At 39.4% G+C, this 25,812-nt stretch overlaps 3 protein-coding genes and 1 non-coding gene across 5 annotated transcripts; 2 read left to right on the forward strand and 2 right to left on the reverse strand.

Moving 5' to 3' along the window:
* The first annotated feature begins 255 nt into the window (after positions 1-255).
* LOC135643983 (polyadenylate-binding protein RBP47B'-like) lies at positions 256-10,947 on the forward strand. Its single transcript, XM_065161317.1, has 8 exons — positions 256-527; positions 1,683-2,166; positions 2,475-2,551; positions 2,631-2,761; positions 3,973-4,069; positions 9,213-9,368; positions 10,316-10,416; positions 10,536-10,947. The coding sequence occupies exons 1-8, from the start codon at positions 330-332 to the stop codon at positions 10,612-10,614; spliced, it is 1,323 nt and encodes a 440-aa protein (XP_065017389.1). The 5' UTR covers positions 256-329; the 3' UTR covers positions 10,615-10,947.
* A 985-nt stretch (positions 10,948-11,932) lies between these two features.
* Positions 11,933-20,718, reverse strand: LOC135645237 (origin of replication complex subunit 1-like). 2 transcript variants are annotated; one of them, XR_010498698.1, is made up of 17 exons: positions 19,956-20,717; positions 19,656-19,791; positions 18,790-18,942; positions 18,564-18,692; positions 18,337-18,488; positions 18,160-18,259; positions 17,931-18,053; positions 17,688-17,849; positions 17,486-17,543; positions 17,212-17,390; positions 16,195-16,327; positions 15,856-15,926; positions 15,573-15,668; positions 14,681-14,757; positions 14,053-14,136; positions 12,614-12,759; positions 11,933-12,066 (listed from the first exon to the last, which is right to left on the reverse strand). XR_010498698.1 is itself a non-coding variant. In XM_065163424.1 (17 exons), exons 1-16 carry the CDS (start codon positions 20,639-20,641, stop codon positions 12,696-12,698), a joined length of 2,403 nt encoding a protein of 800 aa, XP_065019496.1. In that variant the 5' UTR covers positions 20,642-20,718; the 3' UTR covers positions 11,960-12,066; positions 12,671-12,695. The 2 variants fall into 2 exon arrangements, 1 of the variants encoding a protein (XP_065019496.1); XM_065163424.1 differs by having other exon boundaries at positions 11,960-12,066; positions 12,671-12,759; positions 19,956-20,718.
* LOC135647827 (small nucleolar RNA snoR28) lies at positions 18,805-18,882 on the reverse strand. The gene has a single exon (XR_010500522.1). It is a non-coding gene; the product is annotated as a small nucleolar RNA snoR28 (small nucleolar RNA).
* A 3,588-nt stretch (positions 20,719-24,306) lies between the features above and the next one.
* LOC135644857 (transcription factor MYB83-like) lies at positions 24,307-25,475 on the forward strand. The gene is made up of 2 exons (XM_065162784.1): positions 24,307-24,627; positions 24,706-25,475. The coding sequence occupies exons 1-2, from the start codon at positions 24,344-24,346 to the stop codon at positions 25,334-25,336; spliced, it is 915 nt and encodes a 304-aa protein (XP_065018856.1). The 5' UTR covers positions 24,307-24,343; the 3' UTR covers positions 25,337-25,475.
* The last annotated feature ends 337 nt before the right edge of the window (positions 25,476-25,812 follow it).

Consider the following 25,812-nt stretch of genomic DNA (forward strand, 5'->3'; position numbering starts at 1 on the left):
TACATATATATATATATATATATATAATATTAAATTACACGCATACATACGTACATACATACATACATATATATATATATGTGTATATGTATACATATATATATGTATGTATATATATATATATATATATATATATATATATATATATATATATATATATATATATATATATATATATATATATATATATATATATATATATATATATATATAACACGTTGGAGGGGTATGTGTGTAATTTAGAAAATAAGGGATCAACATAAGAGGTCGGAGAGGGCGGTGAAACAAACCTGGCGAAACCTCAAATCGTTTCGTCTCCGCTGAAACCGATGGATCCATCGCAGCAGCAACAGTGGGTGCAATCCCACCACCACCAAGCTTGGGCCGCCGCAGCCCCCCCCACCACTTCTTCCCACGGATACCACCAGCCGGCCACCCTCGAGGAGGTCCGGAGCCTATGGATCGGGGACCTCCAGTACTGGGTCGACGAGAGCTACCTCCACAACTGCTTCGCCCACACCGGGGAGGTAACGCTCGTCCCCTCCTTCCGTGATTTGTTTTAGCGTTTAGCCCTGTTCCCTGACTAGCTTTTTTTGGTCTTGAAGTCTCCTTAGGGTTTCCGAAGTGCCGAATTACGGATTGCGTGATGGTTGCTCAGCCTCTAGTTTGCGTATATGTTGCCATTCTTTGTATTAAATCTGGGAGTTAAATCTCTTCCCCTCCTTTCAAGATTTCCTTGAGGGTTTAGTCCTGACACCAAACGAGTTCCTGGTCTTGAAGTTTACTTAGGGTTTTTGAACTGTGAAATACGAGATTAACGCTCAAATTTTAGGTTACTTAGCCTCTAGTTTGCTTATATGTTGCCATCCTCTGTATCGTACACGGGGAGGTAACTCTCGACCTCTCCTTTCGTATTTTTCTTTAGAGATTAGCCGAGCCCCCTGACAGGTTTTTGGTCTTGAAGTTTACTTAGGATGTACGAACTGTGAAACACTAGATTAACACTCAGAAATTAGGTTACTTAAATCTCTAGTTTGCTTATATGTTGCCATTCTTTGTACTTGATTATTTTGGTCAAGGGACGTTTTTCTTGTGTACACCATGCGCTTATGATATGTGGACTTTGTTAATTTTGATGCGAAATGTTTCCACATGTCCAAGATTTAAAGTTGCAGTAGTTTTGAGAAACAATGGTAATTGTCTTTATTTGGTTCCACAGGGTATCCATGTCATTGGATCAAATGTTGGTCCGTCTCTTTAGCAAAACTTGTCAATCCTTGTAGATTCTTCTTCTGTCTAGGTGAATTGTGACTTTTAGGCTTGCATAAAGTCCCTCGTTTGCTTAGATTGGCCTAGCAATTCACTATTCAAACCATCTGCTTTGGAGTTATGATGTTAATTGTTAATTGATCGTGAATGTTTTCGTCCTTCTCGAGACAACCTTCTTTATTTCATTTTCATGCTGCTGTATTTGATGGGGGAAACCTTGGATAACTGGTGTCTGGTTCACTTGGCATGGGGTTAGGTTACTCCGTTGCACACTTGTAGTTTCTTGTTAGTACCTGTAGGTTTCACTGTTATCACTTGTTTATGCTGCTATTGCCTATACTCTGTGACTTTAGGATTCTATGAATGAAATTTTTTACTTTATAATTGGTGAAAAATTGTCTACGTAATTGCAGGTAGTATCAGTAAAAATTATTCGCAACAAGATAACAGGGCTTCCTGAAGGGTATGGGTTTATAGAGTTTGTTTCACATCCGGCTGCTGAAAGAATTCTGCAGACATATAATGGAGCTCAAATGCCTGGCACAGAACAGACTTTTAGGCTGAATTGGGCCTCCTTTGGAATTGGAGAAAGGCGCCCTGATGCTGGACCTGACCATTCCATCTTTGTGGGAGATTTAGCATCTGATGTGACAGATTACTTGTTACAAGAGACATTTCGTGCCAACTATCCATCAGTTAGAGGTGCCAAGGTTGTCACTGATCCTAATACAGGACGTTCAAAGGGTTATGGTTTTGTTAAATTTGCTGATGAGATGGAAAGAAATCGTGCAATGACTGAAATGAATGGTGTCTATTGCTCCTCACGGCCCATGCGAATAAGTGCAGCCACACCTAAGAAAACTACTGGTCTCCAGCAACAGTATCCGGCTGCAAAAGGTAATTTTATGTGACATGGAATATTTTTTACCATGCAAAAGCAACACTACAACACAACTCTTGGAAAGAAAATAAGGAGTATGCAAAGAATTCACAACTAGTGGCAACCTGGGTATATAGCTGGTTGGTATGCTTGTTAAATTTTTAAATGGATGTCACTTTGTTGTGTATGTTTTTGCTGATTATGTCGGTGTTTTTGTTGACTTTTCCTTCTAATCTTGATCTGCTATCTTGGCCTTTCAATCTTTTATGTTATGCTTATACCGACAAGGCCAACCAGTTTTTATGTATACATGTGTTTTTGGCAGCTTTATATCCAGCTACGACATATACAGTGGCACAGCTGCCACCTGTTCCACCAGACAATGATATCACAAACACAACTGTATGTAATTTGTATCATCTTCAGAATTTATTCATCTTCTATACTGGAACAGTCTTTAACTTTTCTGTTTCTGTCACAGATATTTGTTGGTTGTTTGGACCCTAACGTCACAGAAGAGGAACTGAAACAAATATGTTCTCAGTTTGGTGATATTATATATGTGAAGATTCCAGCTGGTAAAGGATGTGGCTTTGTGCAGTTTGTAGCTAGGTAGGCTGGAAACTTGTGAAGCATCATGTTGTCTTTACTGCATTAATTTTAACAAGATGATCATCTATCTATTTGTTATCGCACTAATCTAAATAAGTTGACCATCGACATTATTTATGTGGTAGCTTCATTAGGTTTGAGTATCATATAATTTGGAACATTCTTAAAAAGGGCACTACAATCTTATATCTAACTATGACCTGAACATTCAGATTATTGAATTTTTAAATATTTTGGTAAGAAAATTTACTTACTATTAATTGTACAATTCTACTTGCAATAAAGTCCCAGGAAACACATTAGTGTCATACTCGTGCTCATGGTTCCTAGGTCAAGAGGTTTTAATATAGCTGGTACTATTTGGGCCAAGGCCGTATTGGTCAGTTTCAATAAGTTTTTAGTATAACTGGAACTTTTTGGCCACAGCTGGTACTCATGGACTTTTTTATAAATATCTTCAAATAATATCAAGTCGAAACATTTTGAATATTCCAAATGGTGTATTGTAAATGAAAACCACACCATCTTAGAATACATTTATGTATTGAGCATGAAATTGGATGTATGTAATTCTTATGAACTTTTAAAGCTTTTGTGAACATATTTATGAATGATTAAGAGTAATAGACTTGGTGCCAAGGTAAACCCACTATGATATGGATGACCTGGTTTTGAGTGATTAAAGCAGTTATCCGCTTCATGGATCACTTTGCTTGAATTGGCCGTTGCTGCAACCTGAATTGATAGGAACCTTGTGCACTAGCGGCCTCTTTTTATCTTGGTAACTTGGAAAACTATCAAAAGGATTGAGTCAAAATACGAAGAAAATTTAGTATTTTGAACCTTGGTTGTGACCTTAGAGAATTATACCTAGTCTCTTGACAACATACTTGAACTAATTTGTTTCTTGCTCTACTTCCTATTTTATGATTATAGCAGTGTTACATGGACATTCACATCCACCTCTACATATTGTATTGATTATAGTATGGTGTTAAATTATTTGATATTTCTAACACCGCCAATGAATATACTTTATGAACTTATTTTCTCTAATGCTTCCCATGACATTATATATCCTAATCTGAGTCACTTGTCTGTATCTCATCATATAATGTCATCTCAGTTGGTAATGAATTCATAAATTCTCTAATGAATCTTAATCATTTCACAAATAAAATAAAAAATTATTCCATTGTTTTGTTTTATAGGGCATCTGCTGAGGAAGCAATACAGAAGCTTCATGGATCCATGATTGGTCAGCAAATCGTCAGGCTTTCATGGGGTAGAAGTCCAGCAAGTAAGCAGGTAAATCATGTGGTTATTGCTACCGACTTACGTTCCCTTTTTGTTGAGGATAAGTGTGATTTAACCTTTTTTTTTTTTTTCAAAAGTTGTCATTTATCCTGGTCATAAGTCAGTCATCCCTAACTTAAGAAATATAGTTCTTTAGTCTATAGTACTTGTATAAACAACTTTACTCTAATTCTTGTTTCATTTTCTTGGGAAATTGAATGAAGCATGCATGATAATTTCATTTGGCAGTTTGTTACTAGATTATCCTCAAGTGTGATTGCTTTTGTTGCAGCATTAACAATCATGGTATGCATTGACATCTAAAATTTCTTAACAGGCACATATCTTTTAATTTAAGGAGTGTTTTGTAATTGACATTAAGCTTTTTACAGAGGCATATTACATCAATGTATGTGTTAGGATCCTTTTTCTGAGCTTTTGAATAATGTTTATTGAGTCTGTTTAGTCCAATTGTTTATTGAGTCGATTTGGTTCAATTAGAGTCAAGTAGTGGTTTATTTAATATTTATTTATTATTAGAGTTCAAGTCCCGATGGACTTTGGGTGGAACTCTATAAATAGGGATGTAACTGCTTCTTTTCAGTAATCTATGAAAAATATTATTGTCTTTGAACAAACCCTAGGAGGCCGATCCCCTCGAAGTGATCAAGGAGGGCCGATCCCCTCGAAGAGATCGAGGAGGGCCGATCCCCTCGAAGCGATCAAGGAGGCCGATCCCCTCGAAGCGATCATTATCATCCCCATTTCTCCCCTTTCTTCCACGATAAGACTTTAGGGTCTTATCATTTGGTATCAGAGCCTACGATAAGACTTTAGGGTCTTACCATTTGGTATCAGACCAGTGATCCTCGGCGTTCTCGCTGTAGTTCGTCATCGTGTTAAAAAAAGAAAAAAAAAAAAGGAAAGAAGAAACACGAGAGGAAGAAGAAGCCGCAGCCACCCCTGCGTCCCGTGCTTCCGGCCAGCCCACCCGCCGCTGCTTCTCTCCGGCCAGCGCCCACCATCGCCCCGCCTCCCGGCCGGCGACCACCGCCACCGTTGTTCCCCGGCCAGGAGACGACGCTGCCAACGTCCATCCCAGCCCTACTACCGCCGCCCGCCTCCCCTTGCGTCGCAGCGCAGCCGCTCGACCTCTCCTCCTCGGCGATCGTTGGTGACGCTGCTCCCAGCCGCGCCACCATCGCTGCCTCTCCACTGCCTTCGCTTGGGTCGCAGCCGCAGCGGCCGATTGTCGCCCTCCTCGCGGCGACCGAAACAGGGCAACTCACGGATTGCCCTTGTTCCCAGCCGCATCGCCTCCGCTCGATCACCTGGCCAGCGACCTCTTCTCCTCGCGTTCCCATCTCGCTCGAGCGAGAAGGATCGCCGGCACCACAACCGCAACCGCCGGTTGCCGCAGCCCCTCCTTGCAGCGGTTGCAGAAACAGAGTTCCTCTGTTGCCGTAGCCCCTCGTCGATCGCAGCCGATCCTCCTTGCTCTGCATCTTTTGTAACCGAAACAGGGCTATCACGACAACTCACATCTGCTGCCCTTGTTTCCAGCCGCCGACGTCGCCTCGAGCGCCGTCGCCGTCGCCTCCCAGCCGCTGCTCCCGCTCGCTTCCCAGCCGTTGCTTCCCCTTGCTCTGCATCGGTGGTGACCGAAACAGGGCAGTTACCACCGTCGCAGTCGCGGGTCCCCTTGCTGCCGCAGTCGTGGATCCCCTTGCTGCTGCGAACGCCGGTTGCCACCACCGTCGCCACTGCTGCCCAGCCAGCGACGACGCCGCTCGCCGCCCAGCCTGCCACGACCCTCGCTGCCTCCTTCTCCACCGCCGCCGGCCAGCAACGACTGCTGCTGCTAGCCACCGCAGCCTTCGCCTCAACCCCTTCGATCTGCATCGTTGCTGCAGCCCACCTTGCTCTGCATCGTAGCCGCAGCCTCAACCCCGGCCGCTTCAACGCCACCTCCCTCTTGTTCTGCCTCCGCTGCTGCAGTTGTCGGTTGCCATCATCGCAGCGTCAACACGGCTGCTCGGCGATTGCTTCCTTGGGTCACAATAGTCGCAACCGTCGTCTTTCAGCCTTGGTGCTCTCATCTCACGCAGTGACATAAACACAGGGTAGCTACTCTTCCTCTAACGCAGCGACCGCAGCACTGCCTTGGCGTCCACCTCCTCGGCAACTTCGCATCGATAGTGTTGATGCCCTTGACCCAACACCAAAAACAGGAGTTGAGATTACAGATTTGCAGTCTTACGCAATGGCCATTGATAACTCGGTGAAAGCACAAATGGAAGCATTGGAAATCAGAATTGAGAATCGACTGCAAGAAACACTTAATGATTTCAAAAAGAGCCTAATGGAGAGCCTCAACAAATTTCAACAAAATGGGGGCTCAAGTTCTACTTTGCACAAATCTGAAAATACAAGAAAAGGGCCCCAAGATTATGACACAAATTACTCACACATGAAGATGGAATTTCCGAGATGGAAAGATGGAGATCCGACCAATTGGATCTCTAAGGCAGAAAATGTTTTCCGTTTCCACAGAACCCCAGAAGAATCCAAGGTAGAAGTGGCCTCAATTCAACTCGAGGGAGATGCACTCCAGTGGTACGATTGGTATGAAACTTTTCATGGAGTTCCTTCGTGGGAGTAGTTCAAAAGAGGGCTTCTTGTTCGCTTTGGCCCATCCGAATATGAGAATGTTGATTGCCAGCTCGCCAAAATTCATCAAACTTCTACAGTGTTAGAATATCAGAGTAGGTTTGAAAGATTATCAAATCAAGCTAGAGATTGGTCGAACCGACAACTTCTGGATACATTTATTGAAGGGCTTATTCCAGAGATCCGGTGTGAAGTTAAGGCTCGTCAATCCCGTACTATGATAGCTGCGATCTCATTTGCAAATCTACATGAGAAAAAAATTAGTAAGGAAAGATCAGCAAGGGGTTTGTATTATGATGAAAAAGGGCAACTTCTGATGATTGAACCAATTGGAGAGGAACCGAAAGCTAAGAATGTGGACTTCGATCATGAAGGTATAAATTCTAATGAAGATGTTGGACCTACCATATATACAATGCATGCATTAGCCGACTACTCTAACCCGCAAACTATGGAAGTTGGCGAAACTCTGGAACATCAGCCTGTTATAGTTTTGATTGATACTGGTAGCACTAACAATTTTATGGATAGTGAGACTGTTGACCGATTGGCCCACCATATTGAAGACTATGACAGATTCGAAGTAAAGATCATTGATGGACGGATTTTCACTTGTGATAGCAAAGGTTCAAAGATAAAATTGATTATACAAGGTCAGAAGTTTCATGCAATAATTACTACACTGAAAGATCGACCTGTTGCTTACACTCTCAAAACGTGGAGACCATACTTACTTGATCAACGGGTTGTGATGCGTTGCAGATAGTCTATGGCTAAAGTGCTGAAAGAGAACCTTCTCGAGATTGATGCTGCTCAGTCTTGAGGACAAGGCTGATTTGAAGAGGGAGGAACTGTTAGGACCCTTTTTCTGAGCTTTTGAATAATGTTTATTGAGTCTGTTTAGTCCAGTTGTTTATTGAGTCGATTTGGTTCAATTAGAGTCAAGTAGTGGTTTATTTAATATTTATTTATTATTAGAGTTCAAGTCCTGATGGACTTTGGGTGGAACTCTATAAATAGGGATGTAACTGTTTCTTTTCAGTAATCTATGAAAAATATTATTGTCTTTGGACAAACCGTAGGAGGCCGATCCCCTCGAAGTGATCAAGGAGGGCCGATCCCCTCGAAGAGATCAAGGAGGGCCGATCCCCTCGAAGTGATCAAGGAGGGCCGATCCCCTCGAAGCGATCAAGGAGGCCGATCCTCTCGAAACGATCATTATCATCCCCATTTCTCCCCTTTCTTCCACGATAAGACTTTAGGATCTTATCATTTGGTATCAGAGCCTACGATAAGACTTTAGGGTCTTATCATTTGGTATCAGAGCCTACGATAAGACTTTAGGGTCTTACCAGTATGCTAGTATTTGTCAAGGTGCTGACGAAAGATGGCTACAAATTCTTTATTTTCTAGATAAGCATGATAGCATATTTGATGTGTAGTGAGACCTTCTCTGACATCCTTATGCTTTCAGTGGTTTTGATGCCCAACAGCCATGAGGTTGTCAGTTGGATGTCATAAACTATTAATTTCAGCCCTTAGTATTTTGTTACTCAGCTGATTGGCAAGGCTTATGGTCTTCACTCCAGCTCTTTGTCTATGGCTTCTAATCCTCAATATCTTGTAAATGAATTGATTGACATAACTCATTAATCTCATTTGGGCTTGCACCAAACAATGTGAGGTTGGCAACTGTGACCATTACTTTAAGATGAGAAGGCGACAGTAGAAAGTTGAGCAGAACTTTGCATTTGTAAGTCAATCTCTATGTTAGCTTCATAAGAGCTAATTCCAGTTCCCTAATTGAAAAAATGAAAGAAACTAAAGACTTAAATTTTTTGGTCTAGTTTGCTGTTGTTTAAGTTGATGAAACATGAAGGAAGTTCTCAATTTCTGATTTGAAAGCATCTAAACAAGGGGGATACTGTAATTTATAATGTGATATTCAAATACTTAGTTATCCAAGTCTTTTGAGGCAATATATATCAATCAGTTTGACCAGTCAACTAAGGAAACAATGCTCACATCTAGAAAGGAGAGAGTTGTTAATAGTTGATGTGACTGCCATGGCAGATTGATGTTTCTTTAGGTTTACATAGCCTATCACAAGCTTTAGAAACTATGTATTTTTTTCATAGAAATTGACATAGTAGAAGATACATGTGAACCTTTACTTGAGATGAGTTAATTTTTCCTTTCCGGTAATTTCAGAAAATCATAGGTGCAATTGTTTTTATCTGTGCTATGGCAAGTGCTGTAAGATCCATCATAATAAGTTAAAATGGAAATATTTTAATATTTTTCATTTTCATGATTTTAATTTCCTTAGGTCATCATCTTGTAGCATCATGCCAAATTAACTAATATTTTTCTTCCTTTTTTCTTGACAAAATAAAATTGCATGTCCACCTTTTGATATGTTTATTTTTCAGAGGCAAGTGTCAAATCATGTGTCCTTATGTTCGTCTATCCAATCATTTTGCAGGACCCGACCATGGCATGGAGTCAGCAAGCGGATCCTAATCAATGGGCAGGTGCTTATTATGGTTATGGTTATGATGCATATGCATACGGAGCGTCTCAAGACCCGTCCTTGTATGCATATGGAGCTTATGCTGGATATGGTCAATACCCTCAACAGGCAAGATTAACCACCTTCTATGTTTTCTTCCACTATCTTACTTGCACATATACTTATTAGTTCCAACTGCATGGTTGGATTCTCTTATGGATGTAGTTTTTCGATAAATTGGTTATCTGTTATCTCGTCAGTTTTACTGAAGTGATATTAGAAGATATTTAATATGCTTTTTCGGAACATATCATTGTTAATAACTCATTCATCTAAGTTCAGTATCTTCTGATTCTTAAGATAGGATTAATATTTTTATAATAAATTATTTGTTACAGTAAGTTGATGGATCCATATGCAACTTGAACAAATTGAAAGCTCTCTCTTTCTATCCCTCTCTCTCTATCCCTCTCCATGTCTCCCTTTTTGATGTTATTTAGCCGTTTGACCATGGACCAATAATAGACCATATGGATTAGGTATTGGTCGGTATTTGATTGTTTATCATTTTTTTCATATAGGTCAGTATACTACCCTGGTATAACGGTACCATGTCAATCCATCCGCTTTCCGAAACTGCAATCGACCAATATTCAAAACCTACACATGCCATGATCCTTTGTTTCATCGTACATGAACAATAATAATATGTCCCATGGTACTCGATTTTGATGTGGTGAGGAAGTGGGTCCGACCTTTGGAAGGGCAAGGAATAAGAGGTCTGCTGCTGCTGTGCTGCCTGTTTGGGTATTGATAAGAGAACAGGTAAATGCAGGATTAGGCACATCATCATCCCAAAAGTAATTCAACTTCAATCCAGTATTGTATGTGCGGGCACGTAATTTGCCCAAAAGAGACTCGTCGTGACTTAAAAAAGCTCTTTTAGTGGTTTTTATCTATCTTTTTGTGTTGTTCGTACATCAAAAGCACGTCATATAATAATGCTTATTCGCTTGTATTTCTGGATCGTGTAGCCTTCACTGCTTAACATTTGTCTACGGTGTTATTTCTTCCAGGTCGAATCTGTACCTGAAATGACACATATGGTTGGTGCAGTTCCAAGCATGGAGCAGAGGGAGGAGAACTACGATCCCTTGGCCATACCTGACGTTGACAAGTCAGTAGTTTTTCATTATAAAATTTCTATGGCTTGGGTTACTGACTTTTTTATTATTTTTATTTTTATTTTGAACTTCCCCACATGATTCCTGATAGTGTTTTTTCGATTAACTCTAGGTTGAACGCTCAATACCTCGCCGTTCATGGAAACGCCATGCTGGGGAGGCATTTGTGGTTGAAGACCTCCCTGTCTTAAGCAGATATTTTCTCTCTGTTGAACAGCGAGAGTTAATTTATGGATCCTGCTTAAAAGAGCAAAGCAAGCATGGAGAATGAGCACAAAGTGTGGCGCATGATGGTAATCTCATGCCGGTTCTTCTCATCCGTACCAAATTTCTTCTAGCTCACATACAGACGAAGAAATATGTCGGAATTGGTTGAATGAATTGTGCTGCTGAGTACCATAATGGCCTGGCCTGGCCTGTATCTCTAATCCTTTCTTTCCCTATCGAATGCTATGCTGTGATATTGCAAACTTTGGTTCAACATCTACATGGTTTTAAGTGGCAATTTTCAGCCCGTTGGCCAAGTTTATTTTGCTTTTTGTATGCACACACTCTTCACTGTCTTGAGGAACATCATAATTTCTTATGCTTTTGGTATATGCCGTCTGAGTCTGAAGAGGTCTTTAAACCTGGTTTAATTTATAATAATTTCTTATCCCTTCGATTAATCTATAATGACAACAACAACGGTAAAAGGTGATTTAATTTCAACCGTCTGTTCTTAGCCTGGTATTCATCAGACTTTGTGCCTTTCATGCTTGTAACTACCAAAACTTTCATCTTGGGGATTTCAGAATATTCTCCCTTTGCAACATTAATGACATTTGCCATAAGAAAGTTTTTAATAATTACAATCTTATTTTGATACTTATATCAACTATTTACTTGGACTTTCAGCGAGAAGGCCTGTGGGAATTAAACCAACAGCTTTGGTTCGATTCCGAATTGATCAAAAATAATAATAAAAACCAATTTTCTCTTATGAGCCATAAACTTACTCTTCCAACAATTAAATAAACAACTAATTTAAGAATATATATATATATATATATATATATATATATATATATATATATATAAAACAATTCTGATTCAAAACTAAACTGAGACCGCTTTGTAAATGCCAGTTCCAAATTCTGCACAACAGATTCTAGTAATGGGTCACGCGGACCTGAGAGGGTGGTAAATACCATCGCAGCGTAGAGATAGATATACATGAAGTGGAGACTAGAAATCTTCAAGTTACTAATAATAACACACCTTAAAGCATTAATGGATCAAATAATCTGGAAAATATTTTGCTTACAACCAAATTTAGACTTTAGATGTCAAATTCTGATTTGTTTACCTCAGCATTGGAAAATTTGGGTAAGCCTTATGTTGATATTGATTAACAGCACGAAACCCAATAACAGGTGATCCACATTTCGTATAAATGATTTCTTCAAAACCAAGGTGGGGCCGAGGGAACATATTCCACCTTTCAGAATGGGGCATTTGATTCTGCAATATGCATTTCTCGGGATGCATGGAAATTAGAACCGAGTTTTTCAAACAGCTCTTAGATTTCCCTCATCAATGTAACCAAGTCATAGCAGCGTCAAGTGTCGACCTCCATCCAGCATCTTCCACATCAGCACAACCTGCAAGACAAAGGGGATATAAGCACTGCAGATCATCTTATCACTTGATGATTACAACATTAATGAAACCAATAGATGAAAGGTTAATTGCCAGACAGAGAAAGAGAGAGAAAGAGAACAAACAAAAAAAAGAAACAGAACAATTGCATTAATGGCTAACCCGGATTTACTACAGTATACAATCACCAATGGATGAAACAAATGCCGCTAGTCTAAACTACCAGAAGTTAATACTCCTGCTGGAGCCTTACTCCCTGAGGTTCCAAATCCTGTTTTTGTTGATTTCAGACCAATAAGCAAAATTTAATGCTCAATACTAGCAACATCAAAATATCCATCTTCTGCATCACCAAATGGTTGATTTTTTTTTTTTTTAATGTTTGATCCCTCTTCACAAGTATACATTAAATATACTTCACAACCAACATCAGAAGGTACTTCAAGAAAGTATCACTATATGTTGAGAAATAAAGCATTCAGGACTTGTGTTCTGCAAAAGTTAAATTCTAAGATCGTAACGTAAAATTTTAAAATCAATATAGCTTACATTTAATAAAAAGAAGAGCCCAGACTTTTGGGAATGAATAGTGGAACCGAGTAGCACCTCATCTTCTTTCCAGAGTAATAATTTATAAATACTTCGACAACCAAGGAAGTTCTGAGCAATCTTTCAAGGCAAAAGCGACATCATCACTGCCATAAAAAAAAAATAGAACAAGTATTATATCAGTTTTTAAATGTATCAAGCCGCTTGGTGCTCTTAACCAAATAACTCTACTACATTTCCCAAAAGAATGATGCTGAAGAAAGTAGCAAGTGTAATTTTTTTTTATACAAATTAATATAAGTCTCTGAAGCTCTATGCTTGACCCTGGGTCAAATCAAAGATAATAAGGCAGAAGGAAATGAGAATATAGCTGATAGTCTACTATCCAAAGGTCATAGCTGGTTGTTTCAAGGGGTATTGGTGTCATTACAGAATTGTTAAATGATAGACGTTGGAAACTTCCCATGATGCACACTAATTTCGGAAGTCCAAAACTTTATATACGAAGATCAAGTGGCAGCAGTAAAACATTTTCACGTGTATGTACAACCAAACTAAAATCAATAAACAGACAAAACCTTGAGTACCAAATTTATGACAATTACATCAATGATTTATAAAGTGCTTATAACAAAGATATTACTGTCCTAGTTGTATTAAAAAGATCATATAATTCTTTCTTATAAGTTACATTTACCGGACATAAAACAAGCGTTGTACCGTTTACAGTCTCCTATAAATTTCAAGGGCATCAGCATCATCTTCATCACCATCTTCATCAAATATGTTAACTAAACGAAGACAAAAAAATGGTAGTAGGAAAGAACATGGAAATGGAGGTTTAAATAGCTGGTTTTGGATCCGAAATTGATCGATCCAATCAGCTCCAACATAAGAGAGCACGAAATTTATAATCAGATGATCATGTAGGCATTAAATACCATTGAAAAACTTGATGCTCATCACTGTTATTACCCTCTATTAGTATCCTTAGGAGTTCTTATGTAAGATCATCTAATATTTCAAGAACTGTGTGCTTCACAAGATAAAAATCTGACAATGGCATTGTAGGAATACTGGCAGGTGAATTACATGCTAGGTTTAATTTTGCATAAATTCTAAAACTGTCAATTGAGCTAACATGCCCAATCTTATGATGCCATAAGCAATCTTGCAGTCAACCAATTTTCATCCAAAATTGCATACAATTTTCGCTGTATAGAACAGACAAAGCCATCTTCGTAGCCAGCAAGATGACTTGCAACTTCTGTATCAATATTTGGTCCAACAAGGTGAAGGAAGCTTAACTATAAAAAAATGAGGGTAACATGTAGGCCAAAGACCAGCCTCCCTCAAAACTCATTCAATGTTCTGCAAAACAATATCTATATAATTTTATCCTAAAAACAAACCAAAATTTCCAAGCAACAGAAGCTAACCTTGGGAAGTTGAGCTGCAATTTTTGCAACCTATGCTTTGTGCCTTCCTCACAAAGTATTATTCTACTCTCACCAAGCTTGCAACTGCAATAAGATCCAGCAGAACTTGGAATATTAACTTTCTAGAAAAATGAGCAGGTCCACAAAGCAATATGAACAAGTACCTGATATAGCTAGCATAACCATAATACAACAACTGAAATTATTAGCGATCTTCACATCATAGTTCCACATTTTGTCTTCTAATGTTCCAGATCAGAAAAGCTTATATAAGCGGCCTAGCACTTGGCATTATTTTGCACAACTCTCTTTTCAATGAATGACTCAAATAATCATAACTTGTATGAGAATCAGATGTTAACTTAAACAGGTGCGAAATGACAGATATGCAGTTCTAAAAGTGAAGATTCAAATATTAACTTCTAATATTTTCCTACAGAAATAAGCAGCACTTTCATTGACAGTATCTTTTGTAGAATTAGCAGTCTGTTGTGGCATGTGTTATGTTTTCTCTATCATTTTCCACTTTCAATGTTTCAATACAATCTTTCTGCACTAATAGCATGCAAATTATTTGGGCAAAGATTAGGAAGCTAGCTACATATGCAAAATTTTGATTAATCCTTACCCAACTTTCAGGAGTGTATCCCATCCAGGTGATGCTTCCTTATTGCTCGTGCACAAAGAGGCAACAGTGGTAGCCAACTGCAGCAAGGAGATACTGTATAAGGCTAAAGCATAAACTGCAAGCAGAAAGAATAGCTCAAGGCAAGTACTTAACGGTATAATACACATTAGAAAGCAAAAAAAAGGAATATAAAGCAGAAGATGCACGATCTGCTTCTCTATTATAAGATGAACTGCAATTGGATTCTAAACATGCTTTTACAAAAGATGGTGCACTAAATGAAAACATCGGATAAAACACCTTGTGCTTGCAAACTACTGAAAGCAGTCGACTTGCTAGATATTAAGTTATTAACTAGTGCTGCACATGTGAAAAACATACATCTTGTTCATCGCTCATCGGTATTAGCAGACCACACTGTTTATCAAGAAGATATAAAGTTCTAATACAAATAAAGATATAGAATAAAAAGTCAAAAAATAAATAAATTTTCAATGCAATGATCTCATCAATAACTAGATCCACAAAATTAAACCTTATAAAAGCACCAATAAAAAAGAGCAAACAGGAGTAAAAATGAATGGAATAATGTGCATCTTCGTCATAGATCACACTCTACATATGATCTGTGGAAGGTTAGTTCAATTTAATAGAATATCCAGAACTGCTACATCATTCACTATCACAGGGTAACCATGAATATATCAACCGATTTTCATACAGAAAGACAACATTATTAAAAAACCATTCACATGAAAGAATAATTCAAAAATATTCGCTGCCACAGGGTAAACATGGATATATAACTAGTACTCTTGAGATGTTAAGATCATGTTAATTAAAATATAGAGGTTATTTCATCTTAACACAAAACAAACGGAAAAAGACAGACCTTTTCAAAGTTTGTTTCACCCAATCCACTTCTATAAAGTTCATAGACCATAGCCACCAAGAAAATTTTGCCGAGTCTTGAAGCAGTTTTCATTATCTGTGAGGCGGATAAATATCAGATTTAAAATGGTATCATGACTTACAGCAATAAACTATTTGAATCCTGAATATTATTCTTGGGCACATTCATGTCAAGTCAAATTAATATCCACCCATTACCATTTAAAACCATAGCTGTGACTAAGAGGAAAATATATGTTCAATCATTGAAATTTTTTACTTACTTGAATATGTGGTGCCTGAAACAATTCATGTATGGCAGCCTCTATATCAGCCATACCAACAAGCCGTTTTCCTGAATGTAAACCCAATGAAGCTCAAACTAAGATATATGTGAATGATAAATGTCTGAGATTTTGAAAATTGAAGTGTTAACAAAAAAACAACAAAACATTTAAGTATCCAAGTGGTTTCAACCAGACAATAGACACACTAAATATAACCATGTTTTGAAAATTACATACAATAAAGCACTAATTAGATACTGACGTACGAATTTTTTAAGATGAGATACTTCTTTATTTTTTATTTGCAGAAAATTCAATGCCTACTTCTCTAAGTACCTTCAAAAGAACCATCAACAGATTCTGATGGCTGTTTGCACAACGGTGATTGCTTGAATTGATAATCTGCTATTTCAGCTGCCCGCCTACATATCTCCAGTGCCCGTCTAGCATCGCCTGACATAGCTGCAACCTGATTGTATACGAAATGTTATGCATCACATATAACAAAAGTGTGAATATTAAGCAACTGCAGAACTTAACTTGGATGCATTGATATCACTAGATGCATTATTTTAGTCTAAAGCACTCACACATTAATGAATAACACATTCTTTACCTCATTGTCATTTGATGCTTCGGCTTGCATTCATGACATACAAATGAATGTATCTCGATGAAGTAAAAATTAGGACTTACCCCTTTTAGGCTTATTACTCCCAAATCTAGAGAAATGTTAAAGGTTATATGATGGACTGGAAAAGCATAAACAACATCCATCATGATAGCTTAGCAACTACATAATCTATAATGAAATCGAATAAGATCTATGCTTATGAGATCTGACAGAAGTTATAGGTAGCGGTTGGCATCCTAACCCAACCATCAAGCTCCAGTGTTTTCTTACCGTCAGCCCAAACATGGAAGGATCAAGATTATTCTAGGTCATAACAGATGATGTAAAGTTAGTAAGGTCGCATAAGCATGGATCTTAATCTTCCACAAAGTCACATCATGCTTTATTTTTGTTCTTAATTAGCTAATACATGAATGGAATGCATTGTTCTATAGTATAAAATGCAGCAATCAATGTACTGATCAGTGTCCACATAATGAGTGTGCTCAAAATTCCATACTTCCAATACTCTGGTTATTGTTGAGTGCATGCATACTGGCAAAAAAGGAATGTGCCTAGAAAATGGTTGCTTGGTACATCAAAGAACCCCATGTCAACACCATGCCGTCAGACATGTGACTACTAGCATCAGTCGTGAACCCATAAATCCAAGCATTGATTTTTAAGTAAATTTCTGACTAATAAGACCTCCAAATGGTGTATGATGGTCATGAGATTACCTTCCTGGAAGCAAACTCAACAGCTTGTTCCTCAAATGCATCAAGGCCTTTAAGACGGCTAGAAATGATTTCTTGTAATTGTTGATAACTATAAGGCCCAAAACATAGCCGCTGAATCCCCATTCTGCTTGAAATGCGTGGCAATAACTTTTCAGGAAGATCCATAGTGTTTGCTATTCCTGAATATAATTTATCAAAAGAAAATATGCATTCATAAAATTAATTGAGATGAAAATCAAATAAAAGCAAAGAAAGAAGAATGACCATTTGATACCTATCACAACGAGCTTTGATTGTGGTTTAGTAGGCCAATCAAGAATGTTATACAAAACCTGTGTAAAAGATATAATTTAAAGTTTTAATACACTATCTATGAACCAAATTAACTCAAAAAGAATACTAAAAGGCTTCTTCTTCATCCAATATCAATCTTTGTGATGTTAAGAAGAAATAGATACATCAATAGCAAGAGTTACCGATTGGTTTCTAGTCAAAAGAAGATCAAGCTCATCTATAAGCAAAACACAAGGTCGAAGCTCATTGTTGCTGACTCCACCACCCTTGGAAAAACGTTCATTCAAAAGATGAAGAGCAGTTTTCCATCCAACCCTGTAACCACTTAGTGCTTCATAGATTACCTGAACTTAACGGGCATGTTTAGTTTAATGATCAAGATCGTACAATAAGATCAAATGGCTAGAAGAAAAGCTAAACCATACTTTGTAAATATTCTCTGGAGAAGCTAGTTTCAGACCATTAATATCTACAAAGGTATAGGGCCTCACAGTTCGTGCATCGACCTCCGACCTCAGATTTCTCATTGCCGCAAGTACAGACATAGTCTGCAGTTTGATGCATGTCAAGTGTCAAAAAACAATTGGACCATCTACTTTTAGCAAACTAAACAAAATTAACAGAATGCGAAAGCCATTAAGTCAAACTGCCTACCTTGCCAGTTCCTGGAACACCATGAATATAAAGGCAGCGTCCTGAACAATGATCATCAGAAATAGCACCTCTGATGAATGCAGTTATCTCTTCCATTTCTCTGATACATAAACTCCAAGTTATAATTAGCCTAAAAATGGTGTTAAAACAAGTGCAAATTAATCAGGTCATGATTACTTAGTCCTGCAAGGAAGTGATTTGGGCAAAGTTGCTAGAAGCAACATGGCTTTGGCCTTCTCCAAATCAGTCTGCTTAGAGCATCGTGCATGTTCAGGAATTCTTTTTATACCAATCTTTTGAAGACCAAATGTCCTTCCCTTGCGTATGTTCTGAAAGATAAATATAGAGTAAATCATCTGAATAGTATCCCGAAACAGTTAGGGTAAATTTGAAAAAAAACATACGGCTGCTGACTCATGTCTCCTCTGAGCAGAATGGTTCACCCTAGCAAGTTCTTCACACTCCGAATCTTCATCTGTATCAGGATCCTTGGAAATTTTCCAATCTTCATCACTTTCAACTCCTTTGTCATTCTAACATGAGATAAATAAAAGAAGCTCAAGCTTCGTACATGCTAATAACAGTCAAGTTTTCTCCAGAATGTCTACTTTATTCCAAGATCAAGCATACCTCAATGGCATCATCAATATCTGTTAGACGCTTGAAGTTGTGCCAGTGAATGTCATACTCATATTCACAATAAAATACATCATCTCCCTCATTGCTGGCTTCTTTATAGTTGTTTGGACTCATAACATAGCAATGCCGAAGGACAGACTCGATCTGCAGACAACCAGAGTTTCAGGTCCTTAGAACAAACAAATAGTAATTAATCCATGTCATAAGAAGATTTATCATCCAAAATACATATTGAAAAGAAAACATGATTGTTTAAAAAATGATAAAATATTATAAAAGTTAACATGGTGGAATTTTTGGGGCTCAAGTGCAGAACAACTAGTGATTTGACTAGGATCAAGTATATTGAGTCCAGGTAGCATCTCCAACTTTGTAGGACGCCAATATTCTTCTTGTTCTACATTGCAAAATTGGGCTTGATTTGATCGTAATTTACTTTTGATACTGGCATTCAATCACTCATAAATTTTGGTTTATTAACTGGATATGACATTCCACCAGATCATTTTGCCCCCTAGTCAAAATCCACTAGAAATTGAGTTGCTTTCTAAGCCAAAAAATCATTCTAATATGGCAGAAGGAATCGATAGATTTAATTAAGTATGATTGTTTGGGGTGGTCCTTAGAAATCTTGTTGCAATTCAGAATAGATAAGAGATTGTGAGTCATTTTTAGTTTGTCAATGGATTTCCATTTTGGGTTATTGAAAAATCTCTTTTCTAGCTAGCGCTATGTGTATGTATTCATTTTAGATTTCGTCAGGAATATAGAGATGGACCCAACTGAAGGAAGCAGCAATAGCATTAACCAGGCAAGATATCAAAAGAAAGAAAGGGCAGAGGAGTAGCATTTTATACCTCAATATCACCTAAATCATTTGTACGGTATAGTTCCCTCCGCAGGTTATGTGGCTGCCTCCCAACTGCAGTCTCTTCAGGAATTATGTACCACCGACATTTTAGCCAATAGGTACCATCTGGTTCTCTCCACAAGCTGCTCAAATCTCACAAAAAACAGAATGCTATCACTTAATTTGACAAGCACTAAATAGCAGTTTAAACACAAGATGGACCTTAGAAGATAATGCTCAAGGCATCAATGGTAACTTTAGAACCAACAACGAAACACATATGTAGTCCCCTGGTATCAGGCACTACCTCTCGATTCGAGCAGCCCACAAATCACTAGAAAGAAGCTTCTCCTTGGCAGTCCTCCTCATTTTCCTCCCCTCGGGAGGTTTCGGCAGCTCCACGTCTATACCCATCTTCCGCGCCTGGCAGAACCCACAGATCCAGTCCCCCTCCGGGATCTTCCTTAGCGGCGGTTCCAAGCACACGAGATGGAACCCCCCCAAGCAATCATCGCACTCGATCATCACTCTCCTGCCTGTCCGGAAGCAAATCCGGCACTCCTCCACCTCCGGGTCGTCATCGGCGGACTCCGGCGCCTCCTTCCTCTTCACGTACACGTCGTCCCCCACCTCAAACTCTCCGCCGTCGTACACCACCTTCTTGTAGTACACCCGCCCGTTCGAAGCTCTGGAGGGCTGGGATCGTCTCCTCCTCTTCGATTCCGGGGTGACAGGGGAGAAAGCGGAGGGCGGCTCGGTAAGCGGCGCCTCGTCGATCTGCAGCGACCGCTTGGCCTTGCGGGCAGATCTGGGTATGTCGAGGCGGCCTGCAGCCGGGCCGGGGGTGAGAGGTGATGCGAGGCCGGAAGCGGAGCGGTGCAGGCGGAGGGAGCGGCGCGGGGTGGCGGATTCCGGCGTCGGAGGGACGAGCGGCGAGGGTTTGGGCCTCAAGGGAGTAGATCTGGGCTTAGGTTTTCGTGGGGTGGCGTCCATTGCCGCCGTCGTCGATGAGATCGCGAGGGAGAGTGAGAGTGCGGGCCTTTTAGGGCTTTGTTTTGGCGGTCAGATGTGAGAGGAGAAGAGGTTTCAAAACACCGTGAAAGAGAGAAACGGTTTCCCAGGTAGCCGTTTCCCGTGATGGTTTCTGCGATGGAGTCGTTTCGGGAGGATGGAAAATGAAAAGGTTCGCCAAACGTGGAAATAACATATTACCTTTCCAAATAATGTTAGGATCATTCACGTATACACACCTCATTAACATCTAACCAAATTTAATTATATAAATATTTTAAAATTTTAATATTATTACTATCATAATATTTTTATCAACTCATCATCCGAATCCATTCTTAAAATGTTGACACTTGAGAAGTGAAAAAGTTCTTCGAATGCGGACCATACATCATGAATTGAAGTCTTCATTCCTAAATAAGATTATACATAAAATATATTCAGTATCTCTTAATGCTCATATTTCATTTGAGTCCTCGTTCATGCAAAGGATTACGCGTGAAATACATTCAACGATATCTTTTATGATAATTTAATTTAGTTAATAAAAAATACTTATAAAGAGATATAATTTAGTTTAGTTAGTTCAATACGAAAATATTGATGTTGGCTTTATAGCCATAATTAGTTGATATCATGTTAATATGGTATGTCAAGATGACACTTGAGCATCTCTAGGATTTGACATGAGCATGCACACTTCATTATATATATGTTATTGGTTCCACATGTGAAGTATCTACTGTGATCAAATTGGATATTAAATTTTAATTATAATTGATCAAAACTAACTATATACATCAGTTCTACTTAAATCTAGATTGGTAAATATGTATGATTTTTCTAAAATAAATTAAAAGGGATATATAAGTGTGTGTGTGTGCAAAACCATATACATCATCAGTTCAACTCAAATACAGAGAGGTAAATGTGATTTTTTTTTTAAGTTAAAGATATATATGTATATATATATGTATATATGTGTGTGTGTAATATTGAAAAAAGAAAATTTCTTTCATCATGGTTGTGTAAGATTAAGAATACATTTAATTTGGTTGTCATCCAGAAGAGTTTATGAACATCAGTTCAACTCAAATACAGAGGTAAATATGAAGTGTTGACAGTCAGAAGCTTTGATGAGTTGATGATTGGGGTAGTAAAGGCCTTGATGAACTCCAACCATGAATGACCACACCTTTCTTACCATGCTTTGACCCCACCATTGAACATTGATGCAATCTAAAAGCTTAACTTGCTAAGTTACAAGTTTGATTTAACTAAACTCTTTTTTTCTTTATCTTTTATGTAATTTTGATGCAGCTGCTACCTCATCATCTTCATCTTCTTCCTCCTCTTCTCTTTCTGTTTCTTTTGCAGCTGCTTCCCCATCACCTTCTTCTTCTGCTACTCTTTCTGTTTCTTTTACAGCAGTTGTTCTTTTTGTTGTGGTAACTGCTTCCTTCCTGCCATCACCATCTCCTACTTGTCCTCCTTCTTTCTTCTTGGCTGTGGCTGTAGCTTCTTTTGCTGCCTCCTCCTTGGTTGAAACTGGAGGAGTAGGCTGTTGTAGGTTTCCATGAACTCAAACAGTGGTGTGCATGTTAAACCAGAGGTTGTAACCAAAAGCATGCAAAAGTTTCCTAATCACACTTGAGTACTGTCCCAGTTGAAAAGCAAGAACTTAGCAAGGATATATAGACTTTTTGATCTCACATCTTTCAGTACCGAAAAATTGCAGGCTTCACACATGAGTCTAATATTGCATGCATGAATGCATGCTAAGTAAGCCATTCATGATCACTGGTGAGCCATCTTGTCATGGCTGCTCTCTGCCATATGATCTTCCACCCAAATGAATTGATAAAAGAGAAGTTGGTCTCATCTGGTCCAATTCCTTGGCCAATAAGTGAAAAGTTGGTCTCTTTGGCACTGCACAAAAGTCATAAAATTTGAGCTCCTGACACTGTCACCAAAAAGATATGTTTTAACTTCACAAGGACCAACTGAAGCTACATGTGTTTGCCATGGTGCCAAAGCATGGTACAAGAGGGCCATGGGAAGTATCTGTTGCTTTTAGCTTACTCAAGATGCTTCTTGCACAGGGATCAAACTTAGAGGACCAGTCAAAAAAATTGATGTCATGAACACACAGTCTCACAGCCAACACTAAGCCAGAATTAGATGCTTATCTGCTCTTACCAAATTCTCTTTTTTCCTTTTGTCTTTGGGACAGAGGGCATCACTTGAATCTGGTAACTGCATATTACTTCAATTGTTTGCCTGAGAGAGAGAGTGTGTGTCATATGCTATACAAGATTCAATTTTATGAATATTATTATGATCTTATCACTCCCTATTTCTAGATTGTCTCAGCTCAAAGTTGAATTTGTTGGGAATGTATATTGTAACATATGAACTCTGCGTAAAATCAATCGTCGATTCGTATTATAGAATTAAGTCAATTCGATCAACTTCTTGAAAGTCCTTATGACTCGAGAGTCAATTTTTCGACGACACATATCCTAAGGAGCATAATTCCCCATAGTAAGTTTATCATATTAGTTTGAGATATAAAAGTTTACGTTCTAAATCTTCTCTTTATAAAGTGGTGAGAAGAATATTCCTAAAATAAAAAAAAATATCCTTCCTTCCCTACATATGCTGACGCGAACTCTATATGTCAAGTTACGATTGATCGAAAACATTAATCGTAGCACATTTAATCAATATTAGTGAATGTAAAAATTGAGACATGAGTTGTGTGATTAATATAGCTGATGAAGATCAAGATATGTAAAATGAAGAAAAAGAAAAAAAGGAGTACAGCAAAGAAAATGGTAAAGCTTCAAGTAGAGTGGGCAAGAATTTAATAGCTGAAATCACCACATTCCTAAGATTGCAAGAAACAACTTCACCAACCACTGAGGGTAAAGCCTGAGTGACACAGGACTGACTCCATCCATGGCTTAGATAGATGTCTCATGGAAGCAACACAAGGGTTGGTTTTGTATGCATCTTTACGTAGTACGTGGACTTGGAAGCTTAGAGACTGTGTGTGTATGTATTCAACTAGGGAATTAGATTGCATGGCAGTCATGAAATCCATGCGTAGACTCCATGCAAAGGCTTGTACTCGTACATACTCTATTGTCTCATCCCCTTCCAAATTTATACATGTTCATGATGGCTCAGAGAGAAAGAGCTGAGAGATTATGTGAAGTCCAAGCAAATGGGCTTAGCTTCACAACAAAACAATCCCCTCTCTCTCTCTCTCTCTCTCTCTCTCTTCCAACCCTAACATGATTACCTTGTGAGTGAAGATAAATGCATCGAAAAAGACAAGAACTGGAGTCAAAGACAAGAAGTCCCACCCACTCTCTCTATCTCTCTCACGCACACACACACATATGCACGCACGCACAGACACAGAGGTTTGAGGAGACCTGTAATGTCCATGTCCAAACCGTTTCCTGCCCGACCAACAACAGCAACAGTACTCGTCCCCTCTCTATTCCCTTCTCCGAGTTCTAAGCAAAGTTCACAGCCATCACCATCACCATCACTGCATATCTTTCCTTTCTCTTTCTTTTCTTCCATCACCTTCTGCTTAACTGTGAATATATATGCTCGCCTTCTTCCCGGTCCACATGAAGTGATCCACACACTGCGGCCAGATCTGCGATAATGAGGAAGCCGGATGCTCCTCCCAGTGGCAGCACCGGCGGTGGAGGTAACAAGCTGAGGAAGGGGCTGTGGTCGCCCGAGGAGGACGAGAAGCTCATGAACTACATGCTTAGGAACGGGCAAGGGTGTTGGAGCGACGTCGCCCGGAATGCCGACTTGCAGAGGTGCGGCAAGAGCTGCCGGCTTCGGTGGATCAATTACCTGCGCCCTGATCTCAAGCGCGGCGCTTTCTCCCTCCAGGAAGAGGAGCTCATCGTCCACCTTCATTCCATCCTTGGCAATAGGTTCTCTCTCTTCTCCGGACTGGGTTTCTTTGCGTGCATTCGTCCCACCGGATACTGAACCTAATCCACTGCGTGCAGGTGGTCTCAGATCGCTGCGCGTTTGCCTGGTCGAACTGACAACGAAATAAAGAACTTCTGGAACTCCACCATCAAGAAGAGGCTAAAGAACTCCAACAACAGCGGAGATGCGGAGACCAGAGGAGGAGCCGCGAGCCTTGCACACGTAAAGGAGCATCAACTGCAGGGCATGTACGTGGACTCCTCCTCCTCCTCGTCGTCTTCTTCGATGCCTGGTGGTTTGTTCATGGCCAACCAGTATGACCTGCTGCCCCTCCCCGAGGTCGGCTGCGGCATGATCAGAGTCGAAGACAGCTCCTACTTCCACGAACCACCAACCGTAGCCCAAGCCGGCATGGAGAATGGGTTCTATGGGGATGGCCAGGGAGTGATGATGGTGGAAGGAGGCCTCACGGGAGGAGGATGCGAGCTCTTTGTGCCCCCTCTCGAGAGCAGTCAAGAAGAGACCCTCATGAACGATGGAGGTGCAGGGAGCATGGTGAGCAGTGCCGACATCAGCAACAGTGGTGATGTGAACAAGATCCAAAGCGGAATGCTTTGGGAGGACGAGGACATTAGAGTGGGGGAGTGGGAGTTGGGAGACTTGATGAAAGATGTCTCCTTTCCTTTCCTTGATTTCCAAGTCGAATGATGGGACATTCATTCCACAGGTATATCACCTCCACAACCCATCTCTCTTTCTTCTCCTTTCCTCAACCTTACATCTGCTTGCCTTTCTCTTGCCACTCCATATACAGCATGCCAAATATGTTTCAGATACAAAAGAAGAAGAAAACTCGGTCAAGCTAATTGATTATGCTGCTCAATTCTTTGAAGCCTCTTAAGCTTCTTTGTTACTCCACAAAATCCATATTCACCAATAAAGTACAGGCAACGTTTGGTTCTCATTCTCCTTCCTCACCTCTGCAGATGAAGTTATGTAAATAGGTTCATGGTGTTCCAGGGGGGATGACAAGGAAATATATACATACATATGATTCTTGGTTCATGGAAGGTGGTTTTAGGGTGTGATTCAACAACATTTGCAATTGAGGAAATCATATGTACCAGTGAAAGATAGAAATTAAATGAAGCAAATTTTTTTTATTTGTTTTTTTTGCATATAAT

The sequence above is a fragment of the Musa acuminata genome, chromosome BXJ3-8, assembly GCF_036884655.1.
Source record: "Musa acuminata AAA Group cultivar baxijiao chromosome BXJ3-8, Cavendish_Baxijiao_AAA, whole genome shotgun sequence".
Taxonomy (NCBI): Eukaryota; Viridiplantae; Streptophyta; class Magnoliopsida; order Zingiberales; family Musaceae; genus Musa; species Musa acuminata.

Coding starts and splice junctions, on each gene's coding strand:
- LOC135645237 (XM_065163424.1), bottom strand. CDS start 20,641: ATGGACGCCACCCCACGAAAACCTAAGCCCAGATCTACTCCCTTGAGG. Junction 15,669..15,855: donor TTCAGGCACCACATATTCAA/GTAAGTAAAAAA, acceptor TCCGCCTCACAG/ATAATGAAAACTGCTTCAAG. Junction 14,758..15,572: donor GTGAAACAAACTTTGAAAAG/GTCTGTCTTTTT, acceptor TCCTTGCTGCAG/TTGGCTACCACTGTTGCCTC.
- LOC135643983 (XM_065161317.1), top strand. CDS start 330: ATGGATCCATCGCAGCAGCAACAGTGGGTGCAATCCCACCACCACCAA. Junction 528..1,682: donor GCTTCGCCCACACCGGGGAG/GTAACGCTCGTC, acceptor ACGTAATTGCAG/GTAGTATCAGTAAAAATTAT. Junction 2,167..2,474: donor ACAGTATCCGGCTGCAAAAG/GTAATTTTATGT, acceptor TGTTTTTGGCAG/CTTTATATCCAGCTACGACA.
- LOC135644857 (XM_065162784.1), top strand. CDS start 24,344: ATGAGGAAGCCGGATGCTCCTCCCAGTGGCAGCACCGGCGGTGGAGGT. Junction 24,628..24,705: donor CATTCCATCCTTGGCAATAG/GTTCTCTCTCTT, acceptor CACTGCGTGCAG/GTGGTCTCAGATCGCTGCGC.